The following is a 15,008-nucleotide window of genomic DNA, read 5'->3' as shown; positions in this document are numbered from 1 at the left end:
ACCTGTGCGATTCACCATCTGCGGCTGTGCTTCAGCTACAACAGCCCAAACCTATGGAACTCTCTGTCAATACCACTGCCTTCCCTCTCTTTACCTGTCTTCAAATCACATCTAAAGACTTTCCTCTTTGACTATGCCTTTGGTCACCTCCCTTTTCTCCAAGATCAGTGACAAAGTCTGCCATTGGTCAACGTTCTGGGACGTTACCCCGTGTGAAGGACACTGTATAAATGCAAATTGTTGTTTTGGGTGTTACAATTGGCCGTATCATCCGAGACTAAAGAGGGGAAAGTCATCTGGGATTCCTGCTCTCAATAACTGTCTAGTGATCTCTGGGAAGTTAACATCTGTAAACATTCAGTTACAAATAGACTGAAACTTGGCTGTTGTGGTCACTCAGAAGACAAACTAGCATCTTTCAAGAAGAGTAGTCATTTGGGTGAGATACTTGAGGGCTGTTTCTGCTCATGGAATTGTATCCCAATTTGTTCTGCTGTCATCAGAAGAGGAGTTAAGGGGAGAAAATAAGAGGGCAACCCCCCCCCCCCCACGCATGTACTGAGGGTTTCCCCACATTGAGGTTCTAATTCCATCATTCTGTTACAGGAAGCAACCCATGGTTGGGGAAAATCAGAGTAGCAGGCACTTGTAAATTGCTTTTATTGCTCCTGTTACATTCTGTTATCTACTCTGTCATTGTGAAGCACTTCCAAGACATTTTTCGACATGAAAGATGCTATATTAGTACAAGTAGTTGGATCTTAAAGTTTCTGGTTACAACCATCATGGATGGCGACCGAGTCGATTCTAGCATCATTTCTCAATTGGGGAAGGAGAATGGATTGTGGGCATTATGGAATGAGCAGGGAAATTTCTGATAATCATCTCTTAAGGAATATTACCCATTCTTTAGACTTTAAAAATAGTAATTACTGGATCGTGGAACATTGGAATTATCCCTGGGATGAAGATTTCATTTAGAAACATCGTCTCTCTCTCCCCACCCCATTTTAACAATGTGGTAATTTATTTAAATGTCCCATGTTTCATTTTATTTTTCTCTTCCTGTTCCAAAAGGATGGATCCACCCAAAGTTATGATGGAATGGAAAGCTGCTGCTTCGAATCTTCTTTGTGCACTGCACTCTTTCTATCAGTTTGGTCATCTGTGTGATGTGACTGTCCATACTGAGCACCTTGGGGTTCAAGAAGAGTTTGCTGCTCACAGAGCCGTTCTCGCTGCGTCTAGCAATTACTTCAGGGAAATTTTCCTAAGTGACGAGCTTTCTGATAAAAAGAAAACCACAGTCACTTTGCAGGATGTCTACACTGAGGATTTCACCTCCTTTTTGGAATTTGTCTACACAGCAAAAATGGAGATTGAGCCCCAGAAAGTATATCGAATGCAAGAAGTTGCTGAAAGACTAGAGTGTAAGGATCTTGTGGAAGCTTGTGAACATCTGAAGATAAAGCTTTTGAGACAAAGTCCTGATGTGAAAGGGCATGCTTACCAAGAGTGCCAGCTTGCTGGTAAATCAGAAACTGATTGGAATACACAGAACAGTATCTCGATGATTTGGAGATGGGGAGTTTGTCTAGGATAATGACTGCACCAATAAAAAATAGACTTTGGGACAAAGTACCCAAAAAGAAGGCCTTTGAAACTAGCCAGCCACAACGAGAGTGCTGCATACAGCGGGGGAACATGAAAGAGGTCACAGAATCGATTGCTGTTGTTGACCTAAGCATAGGATCGGTCAAATCAACTGGCCGCTGCACGGACGTGAATGAGGTAGAAAGTGATACTGCTGATGAGTTTAGCCCAAATGATGAATGTACATCAGGTCAAACGAACCAGACAGATTCCCCAGAAACACGAATAGTGATCAAGAAATTACATCTGGAGGAAGAAGAAGATGGAATGCATGAGGAGCCTGAAGGTTCAGATAGTAATGAGTTGAAAAGATCAACCAGGAATATTTCTAAACGCAGTCCTCAGAGTTACATGTGTGACAAGTGTCATCAGACATTTCAATTTTTGAAACCATATCAAACTCACATGAGCACCGAGCACGGCATTACTATTGTAGTGAAGTACAGCTGCAACATGTGTTCTCAGCTCTTTTCCAATCACCAGAATCTAAGGCAGCACAGACTGACCGTTCACAACAGTGAGCGCCCCTTTGCCTGCTCTTTATGTGACAAACGATTTAAGCGCCAAAAAGATATTAATGATCATGTCAGGAGAGTGCATGAGAAGAAAAGGACTCCACAAACGTGCCCTTATTGTGACAAAATTATTAGTTCCAAGTGTGGACTGACAGTTCACATCAGAACACACACAGGAGAAAAGCCATACAAATGCCAATATTGTCCAGCGAGCTTTGCTCAGCGGTCTGCCTACAACACTCACGTAAGGTATTATATAATTGTGAGCATCTCATTGTTTGACTTTTTCAAAAGGTTTACTTCCTTGTACTGTATTATGAAAAAACATAATCCAAATTGCATGATTTTGTAAAGGAGATTAGTGTCAAGAATTATCATAGTATTCTAAATCCTGGTAGAAAAAAAATTCAGGAGGTGTTAGGTAATGCATCCATTTCTCCACAGTCTTCATTGTTTAAAATTCAGAGATTTCTCATTGGAATCTGGAGAATTGAAGACCCTGTAATATGGTCGAACCTTTCAGCAAGACTCAATAATATTTAATCAGCATTGGTAGCACTCGTGAAATAAACAACACTAAGTTCAGTATATTTATAAATAAAGCAGCCCGAGCAAGTTACAAACTTTTCAAAGCCAAGATATGCATATGGGATTATGCTTTAAGATGTTAGAGGTTTCTTGGACTAGTTTTTACAAACCTTCAACACATACTGCTATGTAATATTCTAGTTTATGTTTTATTTATATTATGTTGACAGGTCAATGGTGTTTACAGTATAAGGTCCTGCTGTCCAGTGGTTCTATTGCCATACGTTTGATATGTTTGATCCTGCCTCATGTGACCACTATTTGCCTTGTATTTTGGCAAGTAACCTATACTGTTATCTCCTTATGCAATACGTATGGTTAGTTGCAGAGGTCAGTTGGAAACGTCAAATAAATAGAGAAAAGTTTTTTTTAAAAGTTCTTAAATTTGATTCTGAGACTGGAAAGGAGAAAAAAATACGTATTGGCTGGCAAATTAAATTGATAATTTTAACCAGAAATTGTCTTTCTTAACCACATTCACATTAGATTTGAGTCAATGACTGTTTTTACAATTGGACTTGATTAAAAATTGTGTTTTCATTCTTGAAAGAAGATAATTATGTATCTCGTTATACCACAGTTTGATGTGTGTAAACTAGGATACCTGTGGAGGGCACAAAATGCGACATCTGTGGAGAGCATGAAAGCCTCATTAATTCTAATATGGAAGAGAGGATAATTAAAAGTCTTCCCAGTGTGAACGTTGATATCGAGACAAGCCAATATACCATTAATTTTTATGTATGTTTTCCATATGTGAATTGTATTGGATTGATGTGCACTGTGGAAACAGTACTGTGCCAAATAATTTTGTGACATAGTAAATATTGTAGTAGTTATTTTAAAGATGAGTTACAGTAAAACTTGCATAGCTTTTATTTTTGTAAATCGTATAATGGCCTAAGTCGTACATTCACCCGAGTCAGTTTCCTATCAAAATCTTTGTACTACTTATACGAATCATCTCCTAACTCCCACTCTACTATCCCCTATCCTTATTACTGTTACACTTACCGGTTGCATTGAATCGCGGGAAATGATCCTGACCCGTCAACACATGCGCACTTACTGGCCAACTGCATTGAATCGCAGGAAACATAGTCTTGATCTGTCCACACATGCGCAGAATAACTTTATTGCCTGCGATTCATTGTGATTCCAGTGCTTGCTGGTAACTGTGCACGTGGCAGCGGGTTGACGCATTGAGCACAGGAAATGTAATCTGTCACTGCATGTGCACTTGCTAGCTGCAGTAACGAATCACAGTACCACATGCGCACTTACTGTATTGACGATACTGCAAGCGAACTTATCGGCTTCATTGAAATACATATGCACAGTGCAGATTATTGATTGAATCAGATTTTATACAATTTATACAGTTTCCCTGCAACTCGGATTTCATGCAAGTCATATTAATGTTATGGTCCTGAGTGATATGACTTATATGACTTTTACTTTACCAGTTGATTGTTGAATGTACTAGATTTGGAAGTGGCCACAGTGGAGACATTTTTGGGGGAAGGGATTCCGAGGAACATGTGAAGTAAATTTGAATTGTCCAGACTCCTGCCCTCTTCCTACAACGACTCTACCTCCTTCATAACTCTCACACTAATATCCTTAACATCCTGCCTTCATCACGTCCCGCACTGCCTTGTACTATTCTTGCAAGTCCGCCTGTACGCCAGCCACCTCTGCTCCCTCAAGTCACAGGTGCGTGCCTCTGACTGCACCTGGCTCAAATACAACTTAATAATAATTCTTGCATTTAATATAGCACCTTATAATGTCTTCGAGACATCTCAAAGTGCTTCACAGAATATACTGTAAAGTGAATTGTGGCAGCCAATTACACACAGCAGTGTTCCACAAACAGTTGATGATTGAGTGACCAGGTGGGGTGGGGGACGTGCAGCTAAAAAAAATGTGAATTCTATTTTTGAAGTGATTATTACCCACCTGAAAAGCGATACCCCAATCAACAAACAACCGGGTTCCTACTTACTGCTAGGTAAACAGAGGCATGTGGAGCAACTAAACTAACGTTTCGCCCTGCCGGGAACCAAACCCAGGTCCTCGCTTGCGAGGCAAGTACTCTAACCAGTAGGCTGCAGGATTCCACTAATGGATCACCACCGGATTTGGCTAGACTGAATCAAAACGTACTGCTCCGCCCTTGTCGCAGCTAAATCGTCCTACTCCATGTTCAACCTGGAGGCCAAGTACAACGTCAGGCTATTCCTCACCACAAACCAGCTTTACCCACCTTTCCATGCCTTGCCCATCCTCTCCAACTCCAAATGCACTGAGTTGATGGATTTGCTAATCGAAAAGATCCGTGCTGCTGCCTCTTGCTACTGCCACCCCCTCCCATCTCCACTTCTGAGTCTAGCGCCTCCATCCTCATCTGGCTCCACTGGCTCCCCATCCCCCAGAGTTTAAGATTCTCGTGTTCACTTTTAAATCCCTCCACAGTCTTGTCACACCCTACCTCTGTGAACTTCTTAAACCCTACCAACCCACTCCTTCCCTCCGCTTGGCAGGTACTTGCCTGCTTCACATCCCCCATCCTGCCTGGCCTACCATCAATGGTCAGGCATTCAGCTTGTCTGCCCCCACTTTCAGGAACTCCATCCCAGAGTCCCATCATCTTGCCCCTCAATTGTCTCCTTCAAGGTCCATTTCAAAACCTTCCTCTTTGACCATGCCTTTGGTCATCTTCCCCTTCACCTCCACCACCACCCTCTGTATAATAAATCAAATTCCAGATTGGGTGCAAACCCTTGACTATTACTGTTTTTATACAGTTCACTCAGAACCTCAAGTGGCAAAAACTCATTATTTTAGTTTACATTAATCTTTGCAAAGTGCCCGAAGCACAATATTATAGAAATTAGTTATTTTTGAATGTCTTATTGGACTGAAGGACCTCTATTCCCCTGTACAAGAATGGCTACACTGACTTAAATTTAACTTGAAAAAGTCACTATTTAAGAATCCCATTTCAAATGAATATCGAGTTAGGTATAAATATGTACTTCCTGCGGTAACATCTAAAATTGGGAAAGGGTTTGATAAGTAGACATAAATAGACTGTTTCCACTTATTGATGAGTTCATAACAAGGAGGCATACATATAAGATAGCAACTAGCAGTTCTAAAAAGTGTTTAGGTGGAACTTTTTCAAAGGATGGTAAGATAAAGAAACAGTCCTGGAAGCTGTTTCGGTGCTGTACAAGCTGTAATTCTAGTAATATGAGCCAAGTAAATATAAGCCAACCAAATGACATTTGAAATGAATTCCTTATTAAATATTTGAGATGATGCATTCTATGTGCCGTGAATGCACATTGCACCTACTAATCACTGTCCTGTAGCAATTCAGTTGAATGGGACATAAAAATCCATAGATTAAGTCCATAGACTTTCAATCCATGAAATATTGTATAAAAGCTCCTTATTTTCACATTGCAGTGCAATTGGGTCATTCAGGACTCTAGCGGCTGATTTTGATACACATCAGAATCTAATCCTTGCACGTCTGAAAGTATTAATGGTATGATGGTGTCATTACCACATGCTATAAATGGCACAGTTCAAGTATTTTAATTAGTCAGACTTCTGTTTCTCTTGTAGATTTCTTATCAAAGATCATATATACTTATAAATGGCTTCTTGTTCCACAAGAGGATGCTCCAATAATAATGATTGCATTAGCACCATATCAGGTTAAAACATTTCACAGAGTTCATGGAAATGTGTAGTGACCAGTGATTTATTTTACACAGCAAGGTTCTACAAGCAACCATGAAGTGAATGAACAGTTTTTGTATCTGGAAGATTGTTGGCCAGGATAGGGTAGAACCTCCCTTGTCCTTTTGAATAGCTATGGGATCTTTAATGTCCACCTGACCGGGCAGACAGAACCTTAGGTTAACTGTTTATTCTGCTGCAATCATTACACATTAATGACAGTGAGTTGTTCGGATCTGGAAAGCATTGCCTGAAAGGGTGGTGGAAGCCGATTCAATAACAACTTTTAAAGATAATTACTTGGGGAGGACAAGTTTGCAGGGTTATAGAGAGAGCGTGGGGGAGTGGGATTGATTTGGATAGCTTTTTTGAAAGAGCCAACCAGCACAGACACGATAGGCTGTGCTGTATAATTATATGATTATACATGTACACGTTCCACCTCTATTTCTGTCCACCTTAATGAACCCTTTCATAATTTTAAACAGCTCTCTGAACTCCTCTCAAATGGCTCAATTAATGTAAATTTATGTTACATAAATTTAGTTGATCCAAATCACTGACTTATTAGTTATAATAAACATAAATGGGCATAGGGAAACCATTTCATTTTTGAATTACAAACAAAATGAAACTTCTAATTGAATTCATTCTTCTTTTGTAGGAAGATTCATGAATCTGGTCAAGAAAAGAAACAACCATTTATGTATTGGAAAGTAGTGCCCCAAGTAGATAAATCAGACGACGTGGCTGGTTTTGTCATGGATGCCGGTCGTACCAAGGAGACTTGGGATAGATCAGAGGATAATGACTTGGTCATGGATGTAAGTGATAATAAAGAAACATGTGATGAAGAGGAGCAACAAAGTACGTCTGATACAGATATGGGGTGCAGAAATAGCAATGAAGTGGAAGAAGAGAAGGGTAAAGAGACTGAGAATGCACAAAATAGTCCACTGAATAATGAAGACAATCATGTTAAGCACAAAGAGGATAGTGGAGAGGAGGAAGATTTTGAAAACAATGAAGATGATGATGACGATGCAGAGTATGAGGTGGACGATGATGAAAACAACAGCACAGATAATGAGGACGACAGTAATTATAAAGATGAAGACGATGCGAATGACCAAGATCGTGAACCAAATTATTCTGATGAGGACTTTGAACCAAAGACGTCAAGTAAAAGAGGAAGATCACGCAAATCTAATCACATCATTAAGTGTGACAAATGTGATCACGAATTTGATTCCAGAAAAGATTACGTGATTCACTGCAAAGATGTTCACCAGTCCTTACCAGGGAAAGTCTATCACTGTGACATCTGTGGCAAGGCCTTTGCCACACAAAACAGTTGGAAAGAGCATTGTGCTTGTGTTCACAGCGATGAAAGGCACTTTGCTTGTACTCTGTGCAATGCAACTTTTAAGAGAAAAAGAGATGTACGAACTCACTACGCTCGGAAGCATGAGGGCCGTATAAAACGTCCCCTGTGCTCGGTTTGTGGCAAGATTCTGAGCTCAAGAACAGCTCTTGTGTTTCACATGCGGACACACACTGGAGAAAAGCCTTATGAATGTTCCATTTGCCACTCTCGATTTGCCCAGCCTTCACAATTGAAAATTCACACAAGGTCACCTACTTATATTGAGTTTAATTATTTTCACCTACTTTATTTCTAACTTGTAGGCTCTGACTTCTACTTCTGATAGGAGTGAGCAGAGTCTATGCACAACCTCCCCTGGTGAGAGAACTTTATATACATCCTACCATAGTGAGAGGGCTTTCTACACAGCCTTCCCTGGTGAGTGGCTGAGTGAGTAGGGTCCAGAGATTGTCTCTCCCGGTGAGAGGATGAGTGAGTATTATCTACACCAGTGGTGGCCAACAAAATAATAATAGAAATAACAAAATAGCATAGATTTATGCCATAAATCAGGAAATATTCAATCAAGAAATATTTGTTTTGTTGGCCAACACAGATGGGTGGGTGAGAGGATGGGTGAGTAGAATCTGTACTCAGCCTCTCCTGGTGAGAGGAAGGGTGAGCAGGCTCGGTAAGGATGTTGTCACTTAATCAAATCTCTTCTGCTGAAAGGATAGCTGAGCATTTGCATTCTCCACATTTGTATCAGTAGCAATTAGAATTGGCAGCCTGTTTTCTGGAGTGACTGCCCATTAATTGTTTCCATCATTTAACAAACTGTGAGAACCAAAAGTACTACAACAACAACTTGCATTTATATAGTATCCTCTCCCGGGGTAGTGTCACGGCCACTTAACTACTCGCATTTCTATGTAACACGGACAGTTCTGAAACTAACCACAGGATTGTGAGCCACGTGCCTAAACTTCTACACAGTAATCCTTAAAAAAAAGTTTTTTTGGCATGATATTCTTATTTTATATACTTTTAAACTAAGTGATTAACATTATCTTACTTAGATAATGGTTTTTACATTATCTATTTTGATTACTCTTAATATTTAGAATTATTTGTCCATAAATTGTCCATAATCTTGATTTATTTTTGGTGTTTTTTTTTAATTATCTATTGATATGGAAATAGTGATAGTATCATCTGAACCAAGGTTCTAAAATTTGGACTGGTTTTGCATTCATTTCAGGTCACACACTGGAGAAAAACCCTATGTTTGTGAGGACTGTGGAGCCTGTTTTACTGATAAAGCTAAACTAAATGGTCATAAGAGGACACACACTGGTAAGAAACAGTCAGTCTGCCCAAACTATTTTTTAACTTTGTGAAAAGTTGTCATATGTGAGTAACTGAAGAGTATTCAAGGCTCTCCATCTCTTCATAAGAAAATGGTGTCACATAAATGTATGGAGTTGTTACAGTCGGGCTGATGATTAGTCTATTCTGATTTCAAGGTTAATAATTTATATCCACTCGATAGTACCCAATCAATTTTCATAGTAATTTATTTTCTTCTGCAACATGCAGACTTGGGAGATGAATGTTGTGTCAGGTTTGATTGCAACATTTAACCACTGACCAGTTTCTTGAGGTTTTTAATCTTCTAGATAGAATACATTTTCTGTAAAGCTGTTATTTAACACTTGGATAAATACTTTATGAAACATTGAAAATGTTAATGTTCCATTTTATTTTTTCATACAATTGTCGAAATGTTCAAGTTACAAAAGCAAGATGAGACAGGCCGACCATGTTATAATGTGGGGGAATTGTGTCCACAAACTCAGAATTGCCACTATAATGGGGACTGGTTGCCAGACCACTTCTGGTTTGTCAGTCACCTCTGACGTCACCACCTGTGCACTATGTGCCAAATGACTGATCTCACTTTCTGACCACCATCCAGTTTTACTATACAGTAGTTATTTTAATCAGTTTTTTATTGAAATTTTATTTTTAAAGAAGTCCCTTTCCATTTGTTTTTCATTTGATCAGAGCTGTCACATATCACAAAATTCACATGATCTGACATGTACAGATTGTGAAGCTTTGAATTCCATCATTAACTCATCTCTTCTTAGTTCAGTGGAGCCAATATTACAGCACCTTCCATGCAGAATAGTAGTGAGCTGTGCAAAAGCACAATCTAATACTGCAAGGAAAAAAATGCTAGTCAATAGCAAGCAATATCTGCCCCTAGATGAATTAATCCCAGAGATATTTATACTCCAAAAGGATCACAAAGTCTCAGGGTATTGATTTCTAATTTAGTTAAATAACATGGATGGGATCCTCAGATCCATTTCAGAACAGGAATAATCATCCTCTCAGTGTTGTCCAGTTACTTCATTTTGATATCAAATACTGATCAGTTCCTTTTTCTGCAACAAATCCTTATAGTAATTACCTCAGAAACCCTTTAAGTGATAACAATAATAATGTTGGGTTTATCTTACAGGTGAACGCCTTTTTGGGTGTGATGTGTGTGGGAAACATTTTGCTACCAATGAGTATTTGAAGTGTCACAAGCGATGTCACATGGGAGCCAAACCTTATAAGTGTAACGTATGTGGAAAGAGTTTTGGCTTAAGAGCCTCTTTCGCTCAACACAGAAATATCCATGCAGGTGTGTAGCAAACCCAGAGGTAAATGATCTGGTGGACCTCTATTTCATTGTGCGGTCCTAAATGCTTTCTGTTATAATGATAATCACCTATTCATTTAATATAGCGTCTTATCACATTGTTGAGAATTCTCAAAGTACTTCACAGAATATATTGTAAAGTGGATTGATTATTTTGTGGGGGAAACATTTGTTTTCCAAAATGCCTACGTAACTTATACAAAGACTTTATATTCTGAAAGAATCCTGTTTTTCTTGGGGGAGGAGGGAAATAAGCATGAAAATAAGAATGATTTTCTTTCTGTGTAGTCTACATTTAATTATTTTAATCTTATTCTCCACAGAAACACGTCCATATTTCTGTGAACAGTGTGGAAAAGATTTTACCCAGCAGGGGGCACTGCGGCGTCACCAGCGTATTCACACTGGGGAGAAGCCTTATAAGTGCAAGGCTTGTGAGCGGACCTTCACAGATATGTCCACTTTGAGAAGACACGTATCGGTAAGAGCTTCCGTATTGTGAATGCTGAAGCAATAGATGCTTATTTGTTTAAAGGAAACCTTGGAAATATCTCGTAACACTCGGGGTTAAGTGGATCAGCATCTTCATTGACTGTGCTTAATAGAGAATATATTTGTTTGGGCAGTCACTTCCTCTTAAGACTGAATTTCAGTAGAGCCAACCCACTTCCTAAGCCTCCTATTCTATGTAATTAATGTAGTGGACACTGCACAAGCCGTCGTACCTTTCAATGTCTACATCGAAACAAGGAGTCATTTCAACAATATAGTTCTGACCCTTCATGTTGTAAGTGGAAAGGCTGATGCTGATCTAGCTAAAAATTCATTTCCTCAAGGTTGGGATATCAGAGTTTTGCATTTTTGTCTGATTTTAGCTAATCAAATAACCTCTGTAGTTTATTGTAATAAAATGAATCCATATTGTTGACATTTATACAAACAATAGCACAAAATTGGTCAAAGGTTACCTAGCAACCACAGTGAGATCAGGAATTTAAGATTAATCAACAATAACAGTACATTGCATTTAAATATTCAGCTGACAAAGCAGGAGGGCAATTGCTTGCTGAGAACACTGAATTTATTAAGATGTTGAAAAATTCATCTCAAATGTTACGAAGTAAAATTATTTACTATTGAACCCAGTCTAGTATTACAAGCATCTTCTAAATTTATATTTGGACAGCAATTAAGCTTAAGGTTTTTGAGAAACACTCATCTAAATACTACCTTATTGACCAACATAGGTTTAAGTGTAAACTTTACAACAACATATACGGGCCTTCATGCAGGGTAGCATCTGGGTTGAACAATGACCAGTTTGGCACTGAGCCAGGAAGAAAGGGCCGTAGGCACAGTTGAAGAGGAAAGTTCAGGTGTGATCGGAAGACAGGCAAAGAGAGGGTAAGGTGGGGAGGCATTGAGGCAGGGAGTTCCAGAGGTTTGGGGACTAGTCAATGAAAATGTGGCCACTGATGGTGGAGCGAAGCAGTTGAGGGATATACAGAAAATTGTAATTTTAAAATTGGATGACATTTTAAATTATACTATTTTATGCTATTCCCACATGTAAATACTGCACTTAATTTTTGTTAAACGTGGATATGTAGAACAAATTCCAAGCAGTTGATGCACTTTTGATGAACTTGTTCAAAAATAAACTAGAGAAGCATGTGGTTAATATTAGTCTAACATAAGGGTAGATACCAATTGAAATTAGTAAGTACTACAGCATGACAAAATGATTTCTGTGCTAAATAGAAGGTTAATCGGGTATGTCTCCTTTTGTCTTTTCATGCTGAGCACTTCCGAAAATGAATTGATTGAATTGATGGTTCAATAGTAAACTGTAGATAAATGAACTGTTACATAAAGTTAATTATTGACTCACCTTTCTGAACATTGTGTTTTGAATTTGTAGGTTCACGACAGGAATGCTCACTGGCGATCCTACTTGATTGATCTTACCTCAAAGAAAGATCATAATTGGTCAAAAATTGAAACTTTAGCAGATGTGTGCCTCTCCGATAATCCTGTACCTGTAAGTTGGATAAATGTTCGCAATGAACCATCAGTGGAAGGCATGCAACCAGGGCACTGACCAATGCTACTGATAGAGGTAGTTACGACAGGCATGATATGTATTGTCTACTGTTGATTATGATCTGCACAAGCACCAAAATATTGGGAAAGCCACAGATATGATCACCTCTGTTTTGATATGACCTCAAGCAACACCCTCATGAATCTCATATGGCATGTAAGACAATGTTGGGTCTTTGGATCAGATTTAGAGAATAGTTTTCATTATTTATACGCCTTTGTGACAAAGACTAAGTCCATCTGTAAATTCCAAAAACTATAGACAAGTGTAGAACCTGTCCTCTAGTTCAATAAAGATTCACTACTCATTCCAAAGCCAGAGCAGCATTAAAACAAGGTGAACAGTGATGGATGAGGCTTTTCTTACGCACTCTGTCAGACGCTGGGTATGAGAGCTTCAAAAGCATTCTATTGCTGGCATGGACCTCAAGCCAATGGTGCAGTGTAGAGGATATCTGATTTGAAGAATGATGAAGACTCTACAAAGTGGTTGTCTCTTTTGTACAGTTCTAAATCAAACCAACTATATATGTACCATTTAGAAAATTGCACAACCATTAACAAGTACACTACAATTTTGAGATGTGCTGCACCAGGAAAATTTTATTATAGTTATTTAATCAACAAACTATTTGAAACATGTAAATCTATCAGGTTAATTTGGTACTAGTGCAACATAGTGCATAATGAGGTGATCTATTTTAGACATATTTCCTTAGCTTTAAAGTTTTTTTAAAAAAAATTCCCTGGTGTTATATTAGGGCTTGCCACTAATACAGTATTACAGAAATAATACTTTTATTCAATATACAAAAATCATTGTTTTGTTTAATGTACTTTAACTTACCTGGAAGCACTAATAGAGAGAAAATCTGCTTTGTTGTGGCAGAAAGTAGAATTGCACCTGTGTGTTAAATTTGTATAATGGATTTGCTTTAAATAGATCACAAAATATAAGGTTCTAAATTGTAGCTATACATTTGTTTCAAATCTTAGAAATGATAGCCTCAATGTACCTTAAAGTTTATTTATTTTACTACTAAAGAAGTGTAATTCGTAACACATTGTATGTGGAGATGAGCATTTGCTTCTGTTTGTATCCTTGGATTCTTAAACATGTATTTTAAGACATTTAATGATTGCTGTAATAATTAACTCCTGAAATGTTTAGTCATGTGTTCAAGAATTTCAAAAACTTTTAAAGACCACTTGAGAATTGCATCAATATATGCCTTATGTCTATTATCTTAAACTACAGTGCAATATTGTAAACGATTCAAATTTTATAAACTTGGAGATTAATATTCTTTTATTTGATCAAAATGGAACATTAAGTCCAGTTAAAACTCATTTAAAATTTAAAATAGCTTTGATATGGTTTGGAGATGTCTGGAAATTTGATAGTTGGTGTTTTCAAAGCTGGGAGGTATTATACAAGGTGGAAGTCGCTACTTTAACTGGTAATTTGTGTTCTAATCAGTGTCTCATGTATGTTCAATATACAGTATTGTGGACTCATATATATATATATATATATGCTCTGCATTTAATGCAACTAAGATGCGTTTTCTGTCACTCATCATGTTACTATGTTGTAATGTCTTACATTAAATGTTACAAGTGTATTATATCATATAAATTATTTATTTGTGTAGTTTCCCCCCATTTACTTTTACGTCTGTGTACTAAATATCAGCTTTGGTATAAAATTTGCTACTGCTGAGACATTAATTGTAATTAATACATTGTCACGTATGTTCGACCTGCCTCAGATTTGTTAATAGATATATTAAAGTGACAATTTTGCAATGCAATAGATTTTCTAAACACATGATAATTGATCTATTGCAGTAATAGTAAGACCACTAAACATTAAAATGTGTTTTATTTCAAACATATAGCATTTTAAAAAAAAAATTCTTGCTCCAGTTTTTTGAGTTATACAATTTACATTTGCAAATTACAAATATAAATGCATAGCGCCTTTCACATTAGGAGGACATCTCAAGTACTTAACATTGCTGGCTGAGCACCCACGCTGGGGGTTGGAGCCGGAGTGGGTGAGGAGCAGAAAGATAACTGAAAGCGCAGTCAAAGAAGTATGTCTTGAGCTGGAAGTTGAACAAGGTGAGGGAGGAAGCGAGTTCACAGGGACTTTGGGTCGAGTTGCAGAGTGTGGGGCTTAACTGGCTGAAAGCCCTCCTGCAGGTTGTAGAGGTCATAAAGCAGCCATGTGTGCGAATGGAGTGGCCTGGTCAGTAGGGTTGGAGGTAGAGTGGAGCTAAACTGGAGAGATCTGAAGGTAACCGAA

General features: G+C 38.2%; 1 protein-coding gene across 2 annotated transcripts; it reads left to right on the top strand.

Moving 5' to 3' along the window:
• Positions 1-1,598: 1,598 nt before the first annotated feature.
• LOC103179298 (GDNF-inducible zinc finger protein 1-like) lies at positions 1,599-14,322 on the top strand. 2 transcript variants are annotated; one of them, XM_007894509.2, is made up of 6 exons: positions 1,599-2,417; positions 7,177-8,145; positions 9,140-9,234; positions 10,409-10,576; positions 10,918-11,075; positions 12,516-14,322. In XM_007894509.2, exons 1-6 carry the CDS (start codon positions 1,603-1,605, stop codon positions 12,693-12,695), a joined length of 2,385 nt encoding a protein of 794 aa, XP_007892700.2. In that variant the 5' UTR covers positions 1,599-1,602; the 3' UTR covers positions 12,696-14,322. The 2 variants fall into 2 exon arrangements, with proteins under 2 accessions (XP_007892700.2, XP_007892702.1); XM_007894511.2 differs by having other exon boundaries at positions 2,367-2,412.
• The last annotated feature ends 686 nt before the right edge of the window (positions 14,323-15,008 follow it).

This window comes from Callorhinchus milii, unplaced genomic scaffold, assembly GCF_018977255.1.
Source record: "Callorhinchus milii isolate IMCB2004 unplaced genomic scaffold, IMCB_Cmil_1.0 Scaffold3, whole genome shotgun sequence".
NCBI classification, from domain to species: Eukaryota; Metazoa; Chordata; class Chondrichthyes; order Chimaeriformes; family Callorhinchidae; genus Callorhinchus; species Callorhinchus milii.
The sequence above is the reverse complement of the archived record's forward strand: the minus strand, read 5'-3'. Positions and strand labels throughout refer to the sequence as shown.